Here is a 23,126-nt window from a genome sequence, read left to right as displayed (position 1 = left end):
CCTGTGCTATTACACGCACAGACAGCGAGTGAGGGAGCAACGGGAGGGGTGGCCGGGATGATATCTAGATCATTCAGGGTGCCCATTAAGTCCGCGGCCGCCGCTCCCATCAAGCGGAGCAATGCGCAGCAGATCGTCGCAGACACGATCGTAGCATTTCACCATATTAAAGGTATTGTCCAGCGAAAATCTTTTTCTTTTAAATCAACTGGTGTCAGAAAGTTATATAGATTTTTAATTTACTTCTACTGAAAAAAAACCTTGTCTTCCTGTACTTATCAGCTGCTGTATGTCCTCCAGGAAGTGGTGTATTCTGGTTCAATGGTTTTTATTAAGAGTTTTCAATTTTTACAAACGGTACAATTAAATGTACAGTGAAACAAACAAAAATTAAATGCAAAAGACAAAAAAAAAAAAAAAAAAAAAAAACACAATCTGGTCAGTGATTGGTTGTTGTGTTTTTTTTCAAATCATTTTTCAAAACCGTTAACCAATCCAATAAAAATATTTTGGAAAAAACAAAACAAACACTGTTTACCAGTCTTTAATGGCCATATCAACTAATCAGAGGACAGCTTTAATTTTACCAGAGCAGATTAAAGGGACACTTCCAGTACTTATCAGCTGGTGTATGTCCTGCAGGAAGTGGTGTATTCTTTTTCAGTCTGAAACAGTGCTCTCTGCTGACATCTCTGGCCGAGACAGGAACTGTCCAGAGCAAAAGAGGTTTTCTATGCCAATCCCCATAATAAGCCTCTCCTGCTCTGGCCAGTTCCTTTCTCGGCCAGAGATGTCAGCAGAGAGCACTGTGTCAGACTGAAAATAAAACATTTCCTGCATGACATACAACAGCTGATAAGTATGGGAAGACTTGACATATTTTAATAGCAGTAATTTACAAATATATAACTTTCTGACACCAGTTGATTTGAAAGAAAAAGATTTTAGCTGGACAACCCCTTTAAAAGACCACAATCAGCTAACATGGTGCATGTCGCCTGATCATGGTCTTTTAACATGTCTTATAACACAAAATGATAATCAGCTGGAATGACTGGTAAATTGGCCAAGTACACCCAATAATTAGGCAAGGTTTACACACCGTGTAAAACTAGAAAGGGGTCCAAAAACACAGAAAACCGTGCAAATCACTGCCATCACCACCAACCTACCTTCATAAGGTGTCATCTCAGGTCCATGGACCACATAATGCCTAGTGAGAGAAAACATAAGTATTAATTGAAATATAAGAAGTATAAGGCAATAATGTACAATATATGTGCAAAAAAGCCAACTGTAAATATACTTTGTATGTTCATACACTGTATACAATGCAAATTTAAGGCTTTATGTTTATAAACTCAGACAACATAAAATATGCAGAATATACAGTATGGGTGACATAGCCTGAGGGTGCGTTACCAGGTACAGGATCTGCTGCAGATTTGCTTTGAATCTAATGTGGGTCATCAAATCTGCTGCATATCCTGTATATGTGAACGCACCCTAGGGCTATGTTCACTCAGCTGCAAGCTGAGGGAATCCCGGCCGGAGTGTATATGGTATACGCTCCGGCCGGGATCCCAAGCGGCGCCGTAGAAAACTGACATGTCATTCAGTGAATAGCGGCCACAGAAAACCCTGTCAGTGCACACTATGGAGCGAGCGGCTCCAGCCGCATGCTGCATTGTGTGCTGTGGGGAGTTTTGATGTGGGCGTGCACAGATGCACCCGCATCAGAACTCAGCGGCACAAAAGATCATCCGGCCGGTACTGCAGTACCGCCCGGGATGATCTTTTCTGAGACCGGCCGTTCCTTGACTCGGCCGGGTCATGGAACAGCCGGTCTCATGACAAATGTGAACATAGCCTAAAGGTGTTTTAACCCATACAAAGAGGTCATATACTGCTAGAATGTACAGGACCCCCTGCCCCTCCCGGCATCATCCATGAATTGAACTCCTTGTATCACTCTGCATATAAGTCAGCACAAGCCCAGTACAGTGGCCTTTTTTCCCCACAAGATGATCATACACTGACAGGACACATGACTGGTGTTATTCTAAGACGTGTGAAAGCAGGAGTGGTGTGAAGCGACTGACCAGTGATACGGGGACACTATGACCTCACACACAATACCTGACAGCTGCCCATTCTGCTGACATCAAATAAACACGGCCTGCGCACACATGGCCTTTTGGATTGTTTGCTCCACGTGTGAACTTCTATACACGTGTCCTTAGCAGGCTGAAGGCTATAAAAGCAAACGACAGCCTCTCACCCAAAACAGGCGGCACTTTGCTGCTGTGCAGCCATGACGAGAAGCCCTGGACACAATCCAGCCGGTCACACAGAAAACAGGCCGGCAGGCAAATAGAAGTCTCCAGATGTCAGTCAGCTAGTTACAAATTTGTTAGTAATGTGGAGTATGCAAAACTGCAGCCCTGTACATACTGTTCCTATGGGTGTTACCAAAAACTCTTTCCGAAAGTCCTGCCTTGTAGGCAGAACAAAGCGGCTATAATAAGGGCCTCAATAAAATTTAGGGCAGTGAGGGTAGCTCTGGGCGATATATAGAGTCAAAATAGCGATACCGCCTATGGCGGGGAGACAATGCTATTGTCACAGTGCCCGGCAGCAGAATGACTGGGGCACGTGAGGAGGAAGATGCAGCCCACCTCAGAGGGCGGCGGCAGTAACGCAGGCAGCTGAAACACATGCTAGGGGAGCTGCCTGACCCTGTCTGACACGGAGGACACCATAGCGGCTGCTGTTACAAAGGAGTGAGAGACCCGCTGGCCTGGCTCCCTGCAGTGTCACTTGGCACCTGCCAGGATAGTGTATAATATATAATAAAATAATAAAAACAGTATACATAGCATCAGGGGCGAACAAATCACATATACACCCATTCTGGCTGCACAGGGGCCCAGGGTGGTGGAAGGGCCTGCCAGGCTCTGACCCCAGAGGCCCTATGTGCTGGTGTCGGGATATGGACGATAATCTTTCCGTGGAATAGAAGGCAATGATCAGCAGACAACAAACATGTTGAAAAACAAGCGACTGTGATAGCAGGGATATGCTGCCGTCGCCCCGTGGAATAAGAGCGGCGGCAGCAGACCACTACTAACCTCTATGGGCTGCCCGCACAATCTAGCGATCACCCGGACAGCTGCCCCGCAGCTCCCCGCCACCCCTCCCGCACTCACCCGCTCGCTGCCGCGTGTAATAGCGATGGCAGCGAGCGGAGAACGAGGGGCGAACAAGCGCTGACAGCTGTCGGCCCATGGAATAGGGGCTTGAGAATCTGTACTTCACCTCCGGTTGCCGACCTCCTCAACTACAGGTTAATACAATACTTTCTCTGTTTTTGTTGACAAATTACAACTATATACCCAGTGCATTTACTGCATTCTGCAGACTGTAGCCTACAAGATCCTACAAGCCATATGCCTGGGTATCCAGCGCATTTACAGTATGCTACCTCACCCTAGTCATTCATCATATACAAACTAGTTTTACATCATATTTAAGTCTGATTCTGTTACTCCAGTCCCTCGCTCCATCTTAATAATTTACAGATATGAAATGATGGGAACAGATAGCAGATCGTATAGAACACTGGTTATATACTGGTTTGCGGTCTGTAAACTTGGGGACACATAGGTCTGCACAGGAGCTGAAGCCATGAAACAGAACTGCACGGTGCTTTACATATGGTTGTGCATGGGGATATAGATATGTGTATATATATTACACACACATAGTGGTGCCCTGGATTCTGAGCATATCTGATTCGGGACCGTGCTTGTAATCCAAATCCACTCTTTAACCAGTGATTTCCTAAGGGAAATTTGCTTTGAAATGCAGACAATTGGTTCCACACCCCAAAATAATGATTTTTTATTCAGAACAACATGTAAAACAAATTAAAAAAAAAAAACATCTAGAAACAGCAGAATGTGATGTTATAAGGTACTGTATAGTATAGCAATCATCATGTGGTGTATAATGTATAGTAAGTGCATAAACCTGAAAATACAGCAGCAGTTTGTAGATACAGGATGGAACTGCAGATCTCCATAATGCAGTAGTGTAGTACAACAGGCTAGAATAGGGAAGCAGGGCTGCTGTCAGAGGTCTGTGTGGTCACATGACAGCAATAGGGAGGGGTGTGTGTTCAGAATGGACCAATCAGGAAGTTAGAATTACAGAGCTGTGCAGGAGGACAGTGACAGAAACCCCTCTATACAGCAGTGTGTATAGATGAGTGTAAGTGCAGTCACATTATAGCAGGAATGGAGAGGATGGGAAACCCAAGGGCTGACATGCATGCATGTATGTATGTATGTATGTATGTATGTAAGAGTGTGATAGATAGATAGATAGATAGACACACACACATATATACACACACACAAACAAAAAATCACATAGGGGCAAGGTCTACACATAGTACCTGGGCCGCCAGTGTACATAAAAGGAGAAATAATTTTTTAAATGCTATTTTTGGATGTCTATTATTTAAAGTATTAATACATAAGAATAAATAGTTAATCCGTGTTTTCCTTCAATTATTTTAAATCATAGAGAGACATATACAGTCTATTGTTAGAAGCCGTGTCCCAGATTTAGTGCAATTAAAGAAAAAAAAAAACCCTAAAACAAACATTCTGCAGTTTGGCCCGCCCTATGAGTATGTCTTTCAAAAAGGGGTGTGGCATAATTGTTCAATTATCGTTACCGTGGCTACATGCAGGGCTGTGGAGTCTGTGAGAACCGACTCAGACTCCCGACTCTGACACCTGAATTTTATCAGGACCGACTCTGACTCCCGACTCAGACTCCTGCTCCTTCATAAATGGCCGGTCAGATACCAGGGGAGTTATTTATCACACTGGGGTGCAGCTGTGGATATCGTGTACCTGGATTTTGCTAAAGCGTTTGACACAGTTCCTCATGGACATCTGATGGGTAAGTTAAAGTCTATCGGTTTGGAAAGTTTAATGTGTAACTGGATTGAAAAGTGGCTTAATAATCGTACCCAGAGAGTGGTGGTCAATGATTCCTACTACGAATGGTCCCCGCTAATAAGTGGTGTACCCCAAGGGTCAGTACTGGGTCCTCTTCTGTTTAACTTGTTTATTAATGATATTGAGAATGGAATTAACAGCAATTTTTCTATCTTTGCAGATGACACCAAGCTTTGTAGTACAGTACAGTCTAAGGAGGATGTGCAGATGTTACAGGATGACTTAGACACACTGAGTGTTTGGGCGTCCACTTGGCAAATAAGGTTCAATATGGATAAATGTAAAGTTATGCACCTGGGTACTAATAACCCACATGCATCATATGTCCTGGGGGAAGTTACTCTGGGAGAGTCACTGATGGAGAAGGATCTGGGTGTACTTGTAGATAATAGACTACAGAACAGCACACAATGTCAGTCAGCTGCTTCTAAGGCCAGCAGGATATTGTCATGCATTAAAACAGGCCTGGACTCACGGGACAGGGATATAATATTACCGCTTTATAAAGCTTTGGTGCGGCCTCATCTGGAGTATGCCGTCCAGTTTTGGAACCCGATTCATAAAAAGGACGTTGTAGAGCTGGAGAGGGTACAAAGACGGGCAACTAAACTAATAAGGGGAATGGAGCATCTTAGTTATGAGAGATTAAAAGAATTACATTTGTTTAGTCTGGAGAAGAGAGGTATAAGGGGAGATATGATTAATTTATTTAAATATATAAATGGCCCCTACAAGAAATATGAGGAAAAGATGTTCCAGGTAAAACCCCCTCAAAGGACAAGAGGGCACTGCCTCCGCCTGGAGAAAAAAAAAGGTTCAATCTCCGGAGGCGACAAGTCTTCTTTACCATGAGAACTGTGAATCTGTGGAACAGTCTACCCCAGGATCTGGTCACAGCAACAACAGTAGAGGGCTTCAAAACCGGCCTAGACAAGTTCTTAGAGCAAAATAATATAAATGCATATGTATAGACCCTATCATCATCCCTCCCCCTTCCCTGTATCCATCCCCTCCTTGGTTGAACTTGATGGACATGTGTCTTTTTTCAACCGTATTGACTATGTAACTATGGTTCAGCAGCTTCTCCCTAATGTCCTACAGGATCCTGGGGCGACTTCTGAGGGAATAAAGGAATACTGTATATAAAGCAGCTTCTCCTGTGTGTGCAGAGTCTCCAGCCTCTATGTCCTGAACAACTCAGAACTAGACTAGATGGAGCAGGTGGTTTTTCCTGCTGACAATCTTCGATGTTTCTAACTAATATTCACCATACACAAAGAAACACTGCTAACAATGCCAGATCCCTGTGATATAGAGGTCAGCCATAGTGATAGAGTCAAACATAGTGATGTTGAGGGTCACTGTGGGGGCAAGCAATAGCACACACACACACACACACACACACACACACAGCATCCCGCAGCCATAGCACACATACATATACACACACAAACACACACCCTGCTGCCATAGAACACTGAAGAAAACCACACAATCTTCTACCAGAGGGAAAACCCCACACTGAGGGCTGAGGTTACTGCTACACTACTTATGTCTTCTCCTCCTCCTCTATATTACACAGGATATCTTCATATTACACTGCTGCTGAAATACAATCATCCAGCATCCAGGAAGAGAACAGCACAGATCTCCCCCCACACAATGGACTCTTCCAGCTCAGAAACAAACTGCCAAATAGTGTCTGACAACTTTTCCCTGACCATCCTTATGTAATAAAGCCAGTGATCTATTATAATGTTGCTCATAAAATATATTGATGAGCAAAAAACTTATAAAATTCATATCAAAACTCAATTCTAAATTGTTTAAAGATTTTAAAGTCGGTACATTTTTTCCCAACTCCGGCTCCAACTCAGACTCCAGCCAAAACTAGCTCCGACTCCACAGCCCTGGCTACATGTACGATTAACCGCTATATTGATTTAGGCCATTATCGCCCAGCCCTAAGTGAGAGTTAGGGAAAAAAAACAAGCGGAGGATTTCCTGATGAGCTGAGGAAGCTGCACATAGTATTCTGAAGGTCCTGCACCCATCAGTATCCGGGATCAACTTCCCCACATTCTTTACTTAAAGGGGTAGTGTGGCCGGGGAAGGGGTGGACAAAAATAATTACATCTACTTGGAGTAGCCCTTTAATTCACATAATAATATAGATTAAAGTGACTGTACCACCAGGCCCAGGCTGAAGCACTGGAGGGGGGCTGACCCACCCCCAGTGGGAAGAAACCCCAGCCCCTCCATGACTTGACTCCATTAGAATCAATAAAACCATATCATAGAGGTGCGGGGGTTTCCTCCCACTAAGGGTGGGTCAGCCCGCCTCCAGTGCCTAAGCCTAGGCCTGGTGGTACAGTCACTTTAAACTAAACCTAACACATAGGGAACTATGGATGAAGATACAATAAGTGGTCCCATACAGGTGAGGATCCCACAGTGACCAGCAGGCAAATAGAAGTCTCCAGATGTCAGTCAGCTAGCAACAAATTTGTTAGTAATGTGGAGTATGCAAAACTGCCGCCTTATACCGTACATACTGTTCCTATGGGTGTTACCAAAATAGCGATACCACCTATGGAGTCGGTTAACTGACCTGATTTTTGTCAGATCTGTATTTTCAGTATTTTGTCTCCCTCCCCAGCAATAGTCACACTGCATGACAGATGGAAGGAGAGTGAGGCTGCAGCCCGCAGACAGGGGAGACGATGCTGTCCTTACAGTGCCCAGCAGCAGTATGACCGGGGCACGTGAGGAGGAAGATGCAGCCCACCTTAGAGGGCGGTGGCAGTACCAGAGGGAGCACCACAGGCAGCTGAAACACATGCTAGGGGAGCTGCCTGACCCTGTGGGGACAGAACTCTGTGTACGGACTGCCACCCTGCCTGTCTGACACTGAGGACACCATGGCGTCTGCTGTCACAAAGGAATGAGCGAGAGACCCGCTGGCCTGGCTCCCGGCAATGTCACCTGGCACCAGCCAGGATAGTGTATAATATATAATAAAACAATAAAAACAGTGTACATAGCATCAGGGGCGGACAAATCACATATGCACCCGTTTCGGATGCACAGGGTCCCAGGGTGGTGGAAGGGCCCGCCAGACTCGGACCCCAGAGGCCCTATGTGCTTGTGTTGCGATGCTGTGTGCTGCAGGCGGGCCTTTCTGCACATAATTGTCCTGTAACTGACCCCATAGGGTCTGAATGGAGCAGTGCACAGACATGGGGGACAACTGAGCTTTGTAGTCAGACCGCACGGATGAGTTAGCTAGCCTGTGGATTGGGGATAACCCTTATGGTAAGCCCACACTGTGTTGATATGTCACAGATTTTGACTTCCCTATTAAAACAGGATGTACCATCAGGTACATCCTCTTTAATATGACCCACGGATAGAACGGCGCCGTCACAGGAAAGTCGGTGCTGCGGTCCGTGTTTTGAACCGCAGCCCGGTTCCCGTGTATGGCGCCGTTCTATCCATGGTTACCGGGCCGAGGCTGAAGCACAGAAGGCGGGTTGGCCCGCCCCCAGTGGGAGGGAATTCCCTCCTCTGTATGAAGTGGCTCCATTAATTCTAATTGAGCCGCATCATAGAGGGGCGGGGATTTCCTCCCACTGGGGGCGGGCCTGCCTGCCTCCTGTGCTTCAGCCTCGGCCCGGTAACCATGGATAGAACGGCGTCATACACAGCAACCAGGCCGCGGTTCAGAAACGGACCGTGGCACCTCCTTCCCCCCGACGGAGCCGTTCTATCCGTGGGTCATAATAAAGAGGATGTACCTGATGGTACATCCTGTTTAAAGTTCATTGGGAAATTCTGCAACAGATCAGCATGTGAACATATCCTTTAAGAGTCTTAATGTTCCCTTCTGTACTGTAAACTCAGAAATAACAGATGTGTTTAGTTACATAATTACTTTAGGAAGAGGACTAAGGTGCCTGTGGCCCTCCAGCTATTGCAAAACTACAACTCCCATCACATCCATACAGCTTGAGAGCCAAAGAGTGAGCAACACTGCCTTAGAATCTACATCTAGGTGATCTGTCAATTTGTGTATCAGGTTTTCCTTGCTCTCCATTTGCTGATGTACCTGCCTGATAGGTACACAAATATACCTATATACTTCATGAAAAGCACAGAAGCAACATCAGTAATATAACTAAGATGAAAGGAAGGTCACGACCCTGGGATTTCTAAAGAATACGTACAGGATTGAGACACTGCAGGTTCTCCTTTCAGTTCTTATTTTTTTTAAAAAGCCGCACCAAAGATACTTCTGCCCTTAAAGGAACCGCGCTCTGACCTGACAGACCTACAGAAAGTCCCCTGGCAGAGGAATCAACTGATGATAGACGGAGACCAAAATAACTGCAAGGAACAAACCTGATCAGACATCAGCTACATTTTTAATAGGACAGATGGCACACAAGCATCAGGGCCAGTTCTCACGTGAAGCGCCACTTAGGCATGGCAGGTGGGTGCATTTCTTCTCTCTGCTATAGGATGGGTAGGGATTGGGATCTCCTATACATCTAAAAGCCCCCCCACAAAAGTCAGCCAAACCAGCCAACTGTGTAATACACACAGGGACATCCCATTCTCCCCAACAGGTGAGGCCAGGAAAGACATATGATTTCAACCCATATGTTCTTGGAGAGATAAGCCACAGCCCGAAGAGTCCGACAGTGTTTTAACCATCCTCTCTCCATTTAGAACACATGGAAGCTCAGCCGAACTGAACATTCATGTGTATAGAGGGATCAGGAGAAACAGCTATTGGCCACATATGCATTCTGTGGACTTCTGTGTGCGATACTGGGAACTTACGGTTGTTAAAGACTTACCATTCCAAAATATTGGAAGGAAGGGGTTCAGCGCAGATGTAAGGCACTGGGTCTTTTTTGATCCTCAGATAGTCCTGCTTTAGCCTTTGGGTTGCAGTGGTTGGCGCTCTCTTGTTACTGTTGCTGCTCATCTGTATGAGAACAAGAAGGCAGGGAATAAATCATTGCACACATAACCAACAAGTTAAGAGTCATGCATAGCGGTCACATCTGTAATGTCCTTGAAGATGCCACACAGGGCATTGCAAACTCTCACACAGCAACATCGAAGAACATCTCGTGCTTGGCCAGGGCTGTACGGAGACTTTTAGTCAAGTGACAGTCATGACTATTGTGCAACCTCAACAATTACCAATGGGGATGAAGGCTGCAGAACCTTTTCCCCTTTGTTGACCCATTACAACCATGTGATTCCTTTTCAGCACGACTCCCTGCAGTTGCAGTCACATCAGGTTATAATCCTTATTATACATTGATAGACAGCACCACAGTTTTACTTTCGATAGCATGTCATAAGTTTGTTAAAGGGGTTGTCCTGCGAAAAAAAAAAAACCTTTTTCTTTCAAATTAACTGATACAGAAAGTTATATAGATTTGTAATGTACTTCTATTTTAAAAAAAATCTCAAGTCTTCCCATACTTATCTTTCTGGCATGGCATACAGCAGCTAAGAAGTATGGGAAGACTTATGATTTTTTTAATAGAAGTACATTAGAAATAACTTTCTGGTATCAGTTGATTTGAAAGAAAAAGATTTTTGCTGGACAAACCCTTTAAAAGGAAATCAGCTGACAGCTCCCTGCAGCCGCATACCTCATCTTTCTGGTACCACCTGCTTATACATAGGTAAGTGTAACTGAAGAAGGCGGCAGGTTGGCCAAAAGGTGCACTGGGGGGGGGGGGGCTGCTCCTAACAAGCCCAATTACATATTCATGTTGATTAAAGTTATTGAAAACGGCGGAAAGACAACCAGCGCCAGAAAGATGAGGTACGCAGCTGCAAGGTGGCGTCAGCGGGTTCATTTGTACAAACCTACTGATATAAGAAAACAATACGGGAATGTGCAGTATGTGGTTGTCCTACTTCTCAGTGCTATGTTTAGCCTCCTCTGTATGTCTGCTTCTCATACGTATACTAAAATCCCCTATCACACCACACAGACTCTTCTACAAATAGCCAACCTGCACAAGCAAGTAACACCACCCCATAATGGGCACATACTGAGCTAGAACAATGCAGCGGGAATATGTAAGCTGCACGTCAGGCCATACGGATACGGTCACACAATGCAATATGTATTCAATCAGGACTGGTACTGGTTTATTATTTTTATTTTTATTTTTTTTGTAGGTGGGCATGATGTGGATTTTTTTCTTAGGATTTTTCACTGGGGATATGCCCAATGTGAACATACCCTAAAGGCAGTGTTTCTCAACCTTTTGAAGCCAAGTACCCCCATTTGATGAGATGCTCCAGCCGAGTACCCCTAATGATGCGATCGAGTAAAAAAAGTTGCCTTAATAAGGAAGAGATTACACTGCCCCCTTCCCCAATAATAAGTCCACCTTCCCTAGTATTAATACCAGGGCTGTGGAGTCAGAGTCGAGGAGTCAGAGCTAGTTTTGTACAGACTAAAGCTTTAAAAAAAAAAAAAAAAAAAAAATCTAGAATTTTGATATGAATTTGATTGAATATGAGTTTTGCTCATCAATATAATTTATGAGCAACATTCTAATAGGACACTGGCCTTATTAGATAAGGTTGGGGAAAAGTTGTCGGTCACTATTTGGCAGCTTGTTTCTGAGCTGGAAGAGTCCATTGTGTGGGGGGAGATCTATGCCGTTCTCTTCCTGGATGCTGGATGATTGTATATGAGCAGCAGTGTAATATGAAGATATCCTGTGCAATATAGAGGAGAAGACATAAGTAGTGCAGCAGTAACCTCTGTCCTCAATGTGGTGTTTTCCCTCTGGGAGAAGACTGTGTTTTCTTTCAGTGTGCTATGGCTGCAGAAGGCTGTGTGTGTGTGTGTGTGTGTGTGTGTGTGTGTGTGTGTGTGTGTGTGTGTGTGTGTGTGTGTGTGTGTGTGTGTGTGTGTGTGTGTGTGTGTGTGTGTGTGCGCTATGGCTCCAGCAGGCTCCGTGTGTGTTTGTGTGCGCGCCCATGGCTGCAGAAAACTGTGTGAATGAGTGTGTATGCTATGGCTGCAGCAGGCTGTGTGTGTATGCTATGGCTCCAGCAGGGTGTGTGTGTGTGTGTGTGTGTGTGCGCGCGCTATGGCTGCAGAAAACTGTGTGAATGAGTGTGTATGCTATGGCTGCAGCAGGCTGTGTGTGTATGCTATGGCTGCAGCAGGCTGTGTGTGTATGCTATGGCTGCAGCAGGCTGTGTGTGTATGCTATGGCTCCAGTAGGCTGTGTGTGTATGCTATGGCTCCAGCAGGGGGTGTGTGTGTGTGTGTGTGTGTGTGTGTGTGTGTGTGTGTGTGTGTGTGTGTGTGTGTGTGTGTGTGTGTGTGTGTGTGTGTGTGAGTGAGTGAGTGAGTGAGTGAGAGAAAGAAACACAGAGAGGCAGAAATTAAAGGGGTATTCCGGCAACAGTGAAAAATCCAGGGAGACACAGCGATGGTTGGTTCATAATAAATAAGTCCTATTTACCCATCACCTTGCCCCCACAGTGCAACATGCAATGTGCTCCCAATCCTGTGATATCATGGCCCCACTCAGAAATGCCCAGTGAGCCAGTCAGTGAGTGAGGCGGGGCACAGCTGCAGTCACTGACTTGTTGAGCGGGTAGTTCCTGTGGGTCCGCAATGATTCAGGAGTGCAGACACTGACAGAGAGCTGATACATCTGGGCCTATGGCTGATCCCTCTATATCACTATATGTGACCCCCTCTATATTACAGGTATCTGGCATTGTTAGCAGTGTATCTTTGTGCATGGTGAATATTTAGTTAGAAACATAGAAGATTGTCAGCAGGAAAGACCACCTGCTCCATCTAGTCTAGTTCTGAGTTGTTCAGGACATGGAGGCTGGAGACTGGCAGCATCCACTGCACACACAGGATAATCTGCTTTATATCTTTCCTTATTCCATCAGAAGTCGCCCCAGGACCATGTAGGACATTAGGGAGAAGCTGCTGAGCCAGTGTGATATATAACTCCCCTGGTATATGACCGGCCATTTATGAAGGAGCAGAGAACGGACCTGAGAAAATTCAGTTGGAGAGTTTGAGTCGGAGCTGCGGCGTACCAACTCCACAGCCCTGGTCAATACCCCTGTACTAATTATGAATGCCTCTTACCAACAATAACAGCCCCTGTGGCCAGTAATAATGCCCACCCTGTAGCTAGATGCAATGCTTCCTGTAGCCAGCTATGCCCCCTTTAGACACAAAGGCCATTTTCTTACTTATTTTTCTCTTGTGATAATTCTGGGCTTTACATAAGTGTACACTACCAATATACTCACTAATACCGCCATACACTGACCATATAGCCATCAGACACCAGGTGTCCACAGATGCTGCAGAGTATTACACCATGCAAACTATGGAAGAGAATACAGCAGTGATATCAGATACCAGGTGTACACAGATGCTGCAGAGCATTACACCCTGCAGACTAAAGCAGAGAATACAGCAGTGGTCAGACGCAGTCACAGGTAGAATACAGAACAATTATAGATGATCTGTCTGCTCTTCTGTCATTGTGCTGTCCCCTGTTATCCCACCTGGAAATCAAGGAATACATTGGTCACTGGGTGTTAGGGCCTTTTTACAAATAAGGCAGTTATCGGCCTGTGTAATAGAGACAGCGATCAGCCAAGGAGAAGCTCAGCAGATGATCTCTGTCCTTAAACATGTTTAAAAATCATCAGCTGCTGATCCCTACTGATCACAGCAAGGGCTGCACGAACAATTCTGCTGACCCGTAAATACATTCATATCCCAGACCCCTGAATAAATGGAATCCACATAACCTAATCGTCCCCCCACTCTCCTCCCTCATATAAGTGATTACAGTGCAGTTTCATCCAGGGACGTCTTCTCTGTCCAGAGTTGGTCACTTTTCTTCCCCATCTGGCCAAGACCACCATGAAGACGTCTCCTGATCACAACTGGTCTAAACAGATCTGCCAGACAAACATTTTAGGATCCTGGCTTCAGCCCCATCCTCACCTCTATACAAAGTCCCTATTAGAGATGATCAAACCGGGTTCGGGTCCATCCACACCCGAACGTTCGGCATTTGATTAGCGGTGGCTGCTGAACTTGGATAAAGCTCTAAGGTTGTCTGGAAAACATGGATACAGCCAATGACTATATCCATGTTTTCCACATAGCCTTAGGGCTTTGCCCCCTATGTGCCCCATAAAGTTTTTATATACCCACTCCAGGGGCAGACAGACTGCAGCAGGCTCCTGTGCAAAAAAAATGTGCTTGGGCCCCCCATAACCTAATTATACCGCCAATGTTCTGCTTTAAAGGCGCACACACTCTGATGAGTGATCAATCGCCTGGGTATCTGGGACATGTAACCTGGATTCTGGGGAGGGCCCTACAACACAGTGATCAGGGGGCACTCGAGGAGTCTCTGGTGGGCCCCGAAGTCTGTGCTGTACTGCAATTTGAGCGGGTCCCAGTATAGAACTGATGCTGGGGGGACACTCAAACAACCGGTGAGAAGCTATGTGCTGACCCGTTCCCATCCTGCACTGGTCTGTGACCACAACTGCCTTGTAAATAACTACAACTCTCAGAATGCCCTACACTTACGGAGCACTCAGGGTATGCCAGGAGGTGTAGTTTCTGAGAGGACAAACCCCTTGAGTATAAACTACATCTCCCAGCATACCCTGAGAGCTGCAGACTGTCAGTAAATGCTGGGAGTTTTTGCAGCTGTTGTAGTTGGAGGGTCCTAAGTGCGTTGTACACTGATTGCCTTGCGGAAGATCAGAAAAACATGGGGGGGGGGGGGGGGGGGGGACTTATTTATGCCCCTGGCATAAACCAAGGAAAAGGTGTAGGTCACCAGATGTACTAAGAGGTGTGCGTCTCTTACTAAATCCAACAGTGTGCATAGGGATTGGGCTTAATTTAGGACCGCTGAACGGGTACGCTAGTCGAGAGTTCACCCCGTACCAATCGAGAGAACGAGCCGGGAGAGGTCCATACTCTGCTTCCCACCATGTCACATGATATCAGTCGTAACCTTCAATGTCGGTACTCCGCCGCGTGGTGCACGCGGATACTCCAACAATGCATAAACAGGAACTCCCGGCACACACAGCGGTAAACTTGCAAGGTGCGTTTATTAACAAGACGAGGTGCACACAAAACAGTTGGGCAGAACGTGTTTCGGCACAATTGCCTTTATCAACTGCCAGTTGATAAAGGCAATTGTGCCGAAACGCGTTCTGCCCGACTGTTTTGTGTGCACCTCGTCTTGTTAATAAACGCACCTTGCAAGTTTACCGCCGTGTGTGCCGGGAGTTCCTGTTTATACATGACATCAGTCGGACTTACATAGACAATGAGTCAGAGCCGGACTGATCATGTGACGAGAGAACACCGGCTAAGCGTGTGCCTCTCACAATCGGTACACATCGGAATACTGAGACCAGGATTGATCAATACTGTTTACATGTCTCTATTATAAAATGTTAAAAGTTTTTTATGATGACAGTGACACTTATTACACGGCCCGATCACTAATGTAAGTGAGCATGGGTGGTCCCATCTCGGCCAGCAATTAGCTGAGCAGCCTGTCACTTCAGAGACCGTCTAAGTTCCAGTGGCGGCTGCAGGGACCGGAACAGCGGGGAGCGCAGACAGGCATGTATAACATTTATAGTTTCTTTCTACACATTCATCAGCCGTTGGCCGTGCATCACTATTACAAGTAGCTACAGTATGTGCGCCCTTGGCAGCCGATGATTTGTAGACTGAAACTACAACAATCAGCTGATGATCATTGTCCTCGGCTGATCGTTGTCTTTATTACACGGAGCGATGATCTGCCAAAGTGTCCTAATAAGCAGCAGATTATCGCTCTGTGTAAGAAGGCCCTTACTATAGAAATATGGGCCCTATACTGTGAATAGCTGTCACTTTTCTAGCTCCTTCAGTTTCTTCTTATCAGAGACCTAGGGTCCATTTACACAGAAAGATTATCTGACAGATTATCTGCCAAAGATTTGAAGCCAAAGCCAGGAATAGATGAGAAATCTCAGGCTTTCCTTTATGACCTGATCTCTGTTTATAGTCTGTTCCTGGCTTTGGCTTCAAATCTTTGACAGATAATCTAAATGGACCCTAATGGTGCGTTTACACAGGCAGATTTATCTGACAGATTTCTGAAGCCAAAGTCAGGAACAGACCATAAACAAGGGATGGGTCAGAAAAGATTGAGATTTCTCTTTTTTTCAAATCCATTCCTGGTTTTGGCTTGCAAAATCTGTCAGATAAATCTGCCTGTGTAAACACACCATAAGTTATTGCAGAAAACAGACAGGTTTAACCCTTAGGGTACTATTACATGGAACGATAATCGGCTGATTATAGCTCCATGTAATAAATACAACGATCAGCCGATGACAACGATCATCGTCTGATCGTTGATATAGGTTCTGACCTATTTTCGTCGGGTGCCGACCGCGCACCACTACGTGTAATAGCGGTGAGCGGACGGCGACTGACGATATACATTACCTACCCACGTTCCAGGGCTGCTCCTGCGGTCTTCTCCCCGGGTCCCGCTCGCTCTGGCTTCAGAGCGGCCTGTCAGCTGACAGGCTGCCCGGCCAATCACAGGCCGCGGCGGCCCCAGCCTTTGATTGGCTGAGCGGCCTGTCAGCTGACAGGCCACTCTGAAGCTAGAACGCGCAGGACCTCTCGAGAAGCGGAACGCAGAAGCAGCCCTGGAGCGTGGATAGGTAATGTATGTAGTTTAAACAAGGGCTGCAAGGACATCGGTAACGATGTCCTTGCAGCCCTTGTTAAACGATCAGGCAGTGTAACAGGCCCAGTAAATGAGCGACGATCTAGCAGATCGCTGCTCGTTTACAGGTATTATCGGGCCCCCATTGGCCCATGTAATACCACCCTTACACTGCCTGCACAGATAACAGATTCTTGAGCTGCAGGAAGAAGTTTTGTACCATCAGTACATCTGCTTTAAACCGACTCTGTACCCACACTCTGAGCCCCCCCCCCCCCCAAACCTCTTGTACCTTCGGATATCTGCTTTTAATCCAAGATATGTCCTGGGGTCCATTCAGCAGGTGATGCAGTTATTGTCATAAAAAAAACAACTTTGAAACTTGCAGCCCTGTGTCAAATTGGTGTGGCCTAGAGTGACTTGCACCCGCCCTCCGTCCCTCCTCCCCGGCTTCTTCATCATCAGGAATGCCCCAGGCAGGATTTCTCCTATTCATCACCTGTCTGAACACTGCACATGTGTTGGATCATTAAGGCACCTGTGCAGTTTTCAGACAAGTGATGAATAGAAAAAACCTGCCTGGGGCATTCCTGATGATGAAGAAGGTGGGGAGGAGGGACAGAGGGGTGGTGCAAGCCTGGGCACAGACACTCTAGGCCACGACAGTTTGACACAGGGCTGCAAGTTTAAGGGTATAAACACACACACCGTATACGCAGCGTATTTACTGCTGCGATACGCAGCAAATACGCAGCAGATTAGATCTAAATAACTGAACACAGCATCAAATCTGCACCATCAAATCTGCTGCAGATCTGCTGCGTATTTGCTGCGTATACGGTGTGTGTGTGTTTGTAAGTATTTTTTTTAGGACAATAATGGCATCACCTGCCAAACGCACCCCGAACAGATCTTAGATTAAAAGCAGCTATCCGAAGTTACAAGCGGTTTGGGGTGGGTCAGATTGTGGGTAGAGTCGCTTTAAGTTCTGCACATGGATAGAACGGCACCAACTTGCCAGCGCCATTCTATCCATGTGCAAAACCTAAACTGAAAGTACTGATGGTACAGTCTCTATAAACTGTCAGCAATAAATAAATACAAGTTACTGATAAGGGGAAACTAGTAAATTAAGGGGAAACTAGTAAATTAAGAGAAAGGAGTTGACCACCCCCTCACCACACAAACACATACATTGCACTGCCGTGCCCCCCCACCCCCACATGTACATACATCCTGGCCCCGACACTGCACTGCTGTGACCCCCGGGTCGGGCGAGGAGACGGTGTCACCGGGTGCTGCTGCCTGTGTGTGCAGGCGGGAGATGATCATCAGAGCAGCCGGCAGAACATCGGGAAGTTCATGTTGCCCGATGCTCTCCCCTTCTGTCTGTCACAAGCTAACACCTGGAGTCTGATAGTCCGCCCCAGGCCCATGTGCAGCCGATATGTCCACCATTGCCCCTGTCTGTACCACATATAGTTGTTTTATGCCCCCTTTGTGCCCCAACTAGACAAAAAAAAAAAAAACACATCAACTCACCTGTAACCAGCTCCCCTTGTAGCGTTTCTCCAGTAGCTCCCCCATCCTTGATGCGTTATAATTGATTTCCTGTCATGTTCCGGTGCAGGTAGCCTGGTACAGAGGCACTGACTGCACCGGATGTGCCCTGCAGCCTCAATCATTTATCTGCGTGTGTGCTGCATAGGGCTGCAGGCAGTACCAGAACATGACAGAGGAGAGCGAGGAGAATGCAGCATGAGGGAGCAGGTGATGGACGATCCACACCTCCCTTCCCGCTGTGAAGGAGGACATCCTTGGCGGCCCGCAGCTGCTGTTTAGGAGGGCTGCAGCTTTACTTTGTAATGTTTTGATTATGCATCCCAGCTTTTTTTTTTTTTTCTCCACTCTTCCGGAGTACCCATTTTTTTTTCCCAGGCCAAAAGTGGTGCATGATATTTTTCTGGAGGAAGCCTAAGGCAGGGGTGTCAAATTCAAACTCACGCCCCCCAATTGTTGCAAAACTACAATTCCCATCATGCATGGACAGCCAAAGCGTTAGCTGTTTTGACATGATGGGAATTGTAGTTTTGCAACAGCTGGAGGGCCTGAGTTTGAGTATCCTGCACCACTTTTGGCCTAAAAAAAAAATAAAAAACTGCCCCTTGTCTTCTACGATACATTTTTCGTTACGTTTTACCCCTACAAGATTGGAGGTATTTTTATTGTTTTTTTCCCACCTGCATTTTCCCCATGACAAATCATGTGATTCTTTGATCATTTAATTCTAGGATTTCTACTGAGAGGAATTTGAGGGGAAAATGCCAGTATAAAAAAAAAAAAAAAAAAACATGCAAACACTGACAAAAACATCAAACTGGGTGGGAAAAAAAAATAATTAAAAAGAAAAGAATAAAAAGGCACATCTTGAATGCAAGACTCAAGTTGCGATGTCTCCATGATATACAGGTGGTATACAGTCTGTATGCTGGATGTACATCACAGACTGAACTCTTTACTTCTCAGGAGTGAAAGCCACCAATACACTTAGGGCCCTATTCCACAGTAACGATAATCAGCCGGATCGGCCCCATTTGGCTCGATTCTGCCAATTATCGTTCGGTGAAATAGAGAGAACGATCAGCCGATGATCGTGTCATCGGCTCATCGTTCATTTAGGGCAAGACCTAAAATCATCGTTCCCCCACCGCGCATCGCTACGGTTGAATAGCGGTGCGCGGCGGGCAACCGATGATTTGACAAGCAGCAGCAGCAGTAATACATTACCTGTCAGGGCTTCTTCTCCGCGCTGTCTTCATCCCCGGATCCCGCGCGCTCTATCTTCAGAATGGCCGGTCAGCTGATGGATCGCTCAGCCAATCACAGGCCGGGACCGCCGCGGCCTATGATTGGCTGAGTGTGGCCTGTCAGCTGACCGGCCATTCTGAAGACAGAGCGCGCGGGACCGGGGGATGATGCTGCAAGGGCATCGGTAACGATGTCCCTGCAGCCCTCGCTCAATGATCACCGGGCCGTGCAGATCGCCGATCGTTTACATCGTTGATCGGGCCCTCCTCGGCCCGTGGAATAGGACCCTTACTCAGAGACGGTATGCTGCTGCGGTATTTTCTGCAACAAAACCCTTAGCAGAAAATCACCACCAAAGTGCGGATTATAGCGTGGATATGCTATTGCAGAATAAGAGCTATGGGGGGGGGGGGGGGGTTTACATTCAGGATGCTGCAGGGAACATAACAGACACGTATACCTCTTACCTGTCCCACTGCGCTGAAGATTTATAGGCGCACCAGTGTCTGCTGCCATCCACATGTGCAAAACCTCTGCTGACAAGGAAAGACCATGGACACCGTCGGCAGCAGAGACGACCAGGAAGCCAGCAGCAGCATGGCAGAACATGTAAGTAAACACGTCTGTTTTGTTCCCTGCAGCATCTCTATCATGTTTCACCAAATTAAATAGGCACTTAAAAAATAAAATAAAATGTTAACATGTCAATAGCATTGATTGGTGAGCGTCAATTATTAGCTACAACTGGGAGAAGCGCTCAGCTAAGAGTTTCACTCTCCACTGCAAGTCTATAGATACCTACTGCAGGGAGACAGTGAAGACGATTACATTCTTACATGAAATCCACAATGTATATCCTGTGTGTGGAGAAACATCAAAAGCTTTGATCGATCACAGTCTGGATGGTCAGACCAGGACTGTGGAGTCTCAGTCAGGGAGTCACAGATAGTTTTGGCTGGAGTTGGAAAAAATGTACACACTCCAGCTTTAAAAAAAAAAAAAAAAAAAACAACTTTCAAAATTTTATAACTGTTATGATATGAATTTTTTAAATGTTCCTCATCAATCAAGTTTATGTTCTATCAGTCTAAGGATCAACTATATTGCTTCCCGCTGTAACAGTGCTCCCTCTGTGCCCCCATGCAATAGACAAGCCCCCTCTGTGCCCTCATGCAATAGACAAGCCCCCTCTGTGTCCCCATGCAATAGACAAGCCCCCCATGCCGTAGACAAGCCCCTTCTGTGTCCACATGCAATAGACAAGCCCCTCCCATGCAGTAGGCAAGCCCCCCCCGTGCCCCCATGCAGTAGGCAAGCCCCCCCCCGTGCCCCCATGCAGTAGGCAAGCCCCCCCTGTGCCCCCATGCAGTAGGCAAGCCCCCCCCTGTGCCCCCAAGCAGTAGGCAAGCCCCCCCCTGTGCCCCCATGCAGTAGGCAAGCCCCCCCCCCTGCCCCCATGCAGTAGGCAAGCCCCCCCCCCGTGCCCCCATGCAGTAGGCAAGCCCCCCCCCCGTGCCCCCATGCAGTAGGCAAGGCCCCCCCCCGTGCCCCCATGCAGTAGGCAAGGCCCCCCCCGTGCCCCCATGCAGTAGGCAAGCCCCCCCCCCGTGCCCCCATGCAGTAGGCAAGCCCACTCGCCGTGCCCCATGTAAGTAGTTTTCCCAAATTTGTGCCACTCTCTGCTCCCGTATAGTATAGGACATCTTCTTTATGCCTCCATCTAGGTAGGGAATATTAGTGTAGGTATAGTGGATAAAGGGTGTAATAGTACAGGTATAGATGAGGGGTGTAGTAGTAGTAGTAGTAGTAGTACAGGTATAGACGAGGGGTGTAGTAGTACAGGTATAGATGAGGGGTGCAGTAGTAGTAGTAGTACAGGTATAGACGAGGGGTGCAGTAGTACAGGTATAGATGAGGGGTGCAGTAGTAGTAGTACAGGTATAGACGAGGGGTGCCTCCTCCAGAGACTCCAGGGCCACACCGCACTGCCGCCATACACCTCTCCGCTCCTCTCTGGACCGCCTGCTGTCTGCGCACACCTCCCCGCCCATAATAATTCGATTAATCGACCAGCCCTAATTACTCAAAACAATTATAGGCCGATATTGTTCCGTGTAAGAGGTGCCTTATATCAGTAATAAAGCAGTGACCCTATTAGATAAGGGTGGTCGGGGAGAAGTTGTCAGTCACTATTTGTCCATTGTGTGGGGGGGGGAGATCTGTGCTGTTCTCTTCCTGGAAGTAGATCTGGTACAGCAGCTTCTTCCTAATGTCCTACATGATCCTGAGGCGACTTCTAAAGGAATAAGGTGTGTGTGGTGTGTGTGTGTGTGTGTGTGTGTGTGTGTGGTGTGTGGTGTGTGTGTGTGGTGTGTGTGGTGTGTGTGGTGTGTGGTGTGTGTTGAACTACTCACAACTAGACTAGATGGAGCAGGTGGTCTTTTCCTGCTGACAATCATCTATGTTTCTAACTAAACATTGACCATACACTGAGATACACTGCTAACAATGCCAGATCCCCGTGATATAGAGGGGGTCACACTAGGGCTGGGCGATATGGCCAAAAAATAAAATCTTGATTTTTAAAAAATCTTGGACGATTCTGTATTTAAATTACAATTTATTTATTTTTTGCTAAATAAACATTTTTCTCTTTGCAGCGTCACATACTATTTTAATGACGTTTGAGAAAATGGTATGTGCTTCCCACTGTACCAGTGCTCCCCCTGTAGTAGATCTCTCTGTGCCCCATATAAGTAGCTTTGCCAAATATGTGCCACTCTGTGCCCCCATATAGTATAGGAGATCCTATTTGTGCCTCCATTTAGGTAGGGTGTAGTAGTGCAGGTACAGATGAGGGGTGTAGTAATAGGAGCACAAGCACAGAAGAGGGGTGTAGTTGTACAGGAATAGATAAGGGGCATAGTAGTAGTACAAGAACAGATGAGGGGTGTAGTAGTACAAGTAAAGATGAAGGGTGTAAACCTTGAAAACCATGATATCTTGAAAACTTTGTGGCTGGGGCAGACCTGGGGGGGGGGGGGGGGGGGGGGGAGGGGGCATGAGGGCACATACCTGGTGTATACCGTCCGCCACAGACCCAATCCCATAGCTGGACGAATATCCCTTCCAGGCTGCACATGGAGGTCCCCAATCTCTGGAGCTGTACAGCGGGATCGGGAGGCGCAGTGCAGACCCCAATCCCGCTGTACAGCTCCAGCACCCGCGGCGACACTATCTACCAACCCTTCAGTCCCTGCGGTTTTCTCCACAGACCTCCCTGTGCAGCTGGGAGGGGATATTCGTCCCGCTATGGGGGCGGGTCAGCGGCAGGGACAGAGGACACTGCTGGGCTCTCTCGCTTCTCAGTCTCTCCTTCAGTAGCTGGACTGCCCGTATCCAACAATTTTTTTTGAAAATCGATTTCAGCTCTCTGTCAGTGTCTGCGCTCCTGAATCATCGCAGCCCCACAGGAACT

At 46.8% G+C, this 23,126-nt stretch overlaps 1 protein-coding gene across 1 annotated transcript in view; it reads right to left on the bottom strand.

Moving 5' to 3' along the window:
• The window catches only part of UBE2J2 (ubiquitin conjugating enzyme E2 J2), a 37,049-nt gene that overhangs the window by 7,873 nt on the left and 6,050 nt on the right, over window positions 1-23,126 (bottom strand). The window contains exons 2-3 of the mRNA XM_069947000.1: window positions 9,896-10,026; window positions 1,173-1,213 (exon numbers count right to left, since the gene is read on the bottom strand). Coding sequence (XP_069803101.1) covers window positions 1,173-1,213; window positions 9,896-10,026 — 172 coding nt within the window. The remainder of the gene's footprint in view (window positions 1-1,172; window positions 1,214-9,895; window positions 10,027-23,126) is intronic.

This window comes from Dendropsophus ebraccatus, chromosome 12 (genome assembly GCF_027789765.1).
Source record: "Dendropsophus ebraccatus isolate aDenEbr1 chromosome 12, aDenEbr1.pat, whole genome shotgun sequence".
Lineage (NCBI taxonomy): Eukaryota > Metazoa > Chordata > Amphibia > Anura > Hylidae > Dendropsophus > Dendropsophus ebraccatus.
The sequence above is the reverse complement of the archived record's forward strand: the minus strand, read 5'-3'. Positions and strand labels throughout refer to the sequence as shown.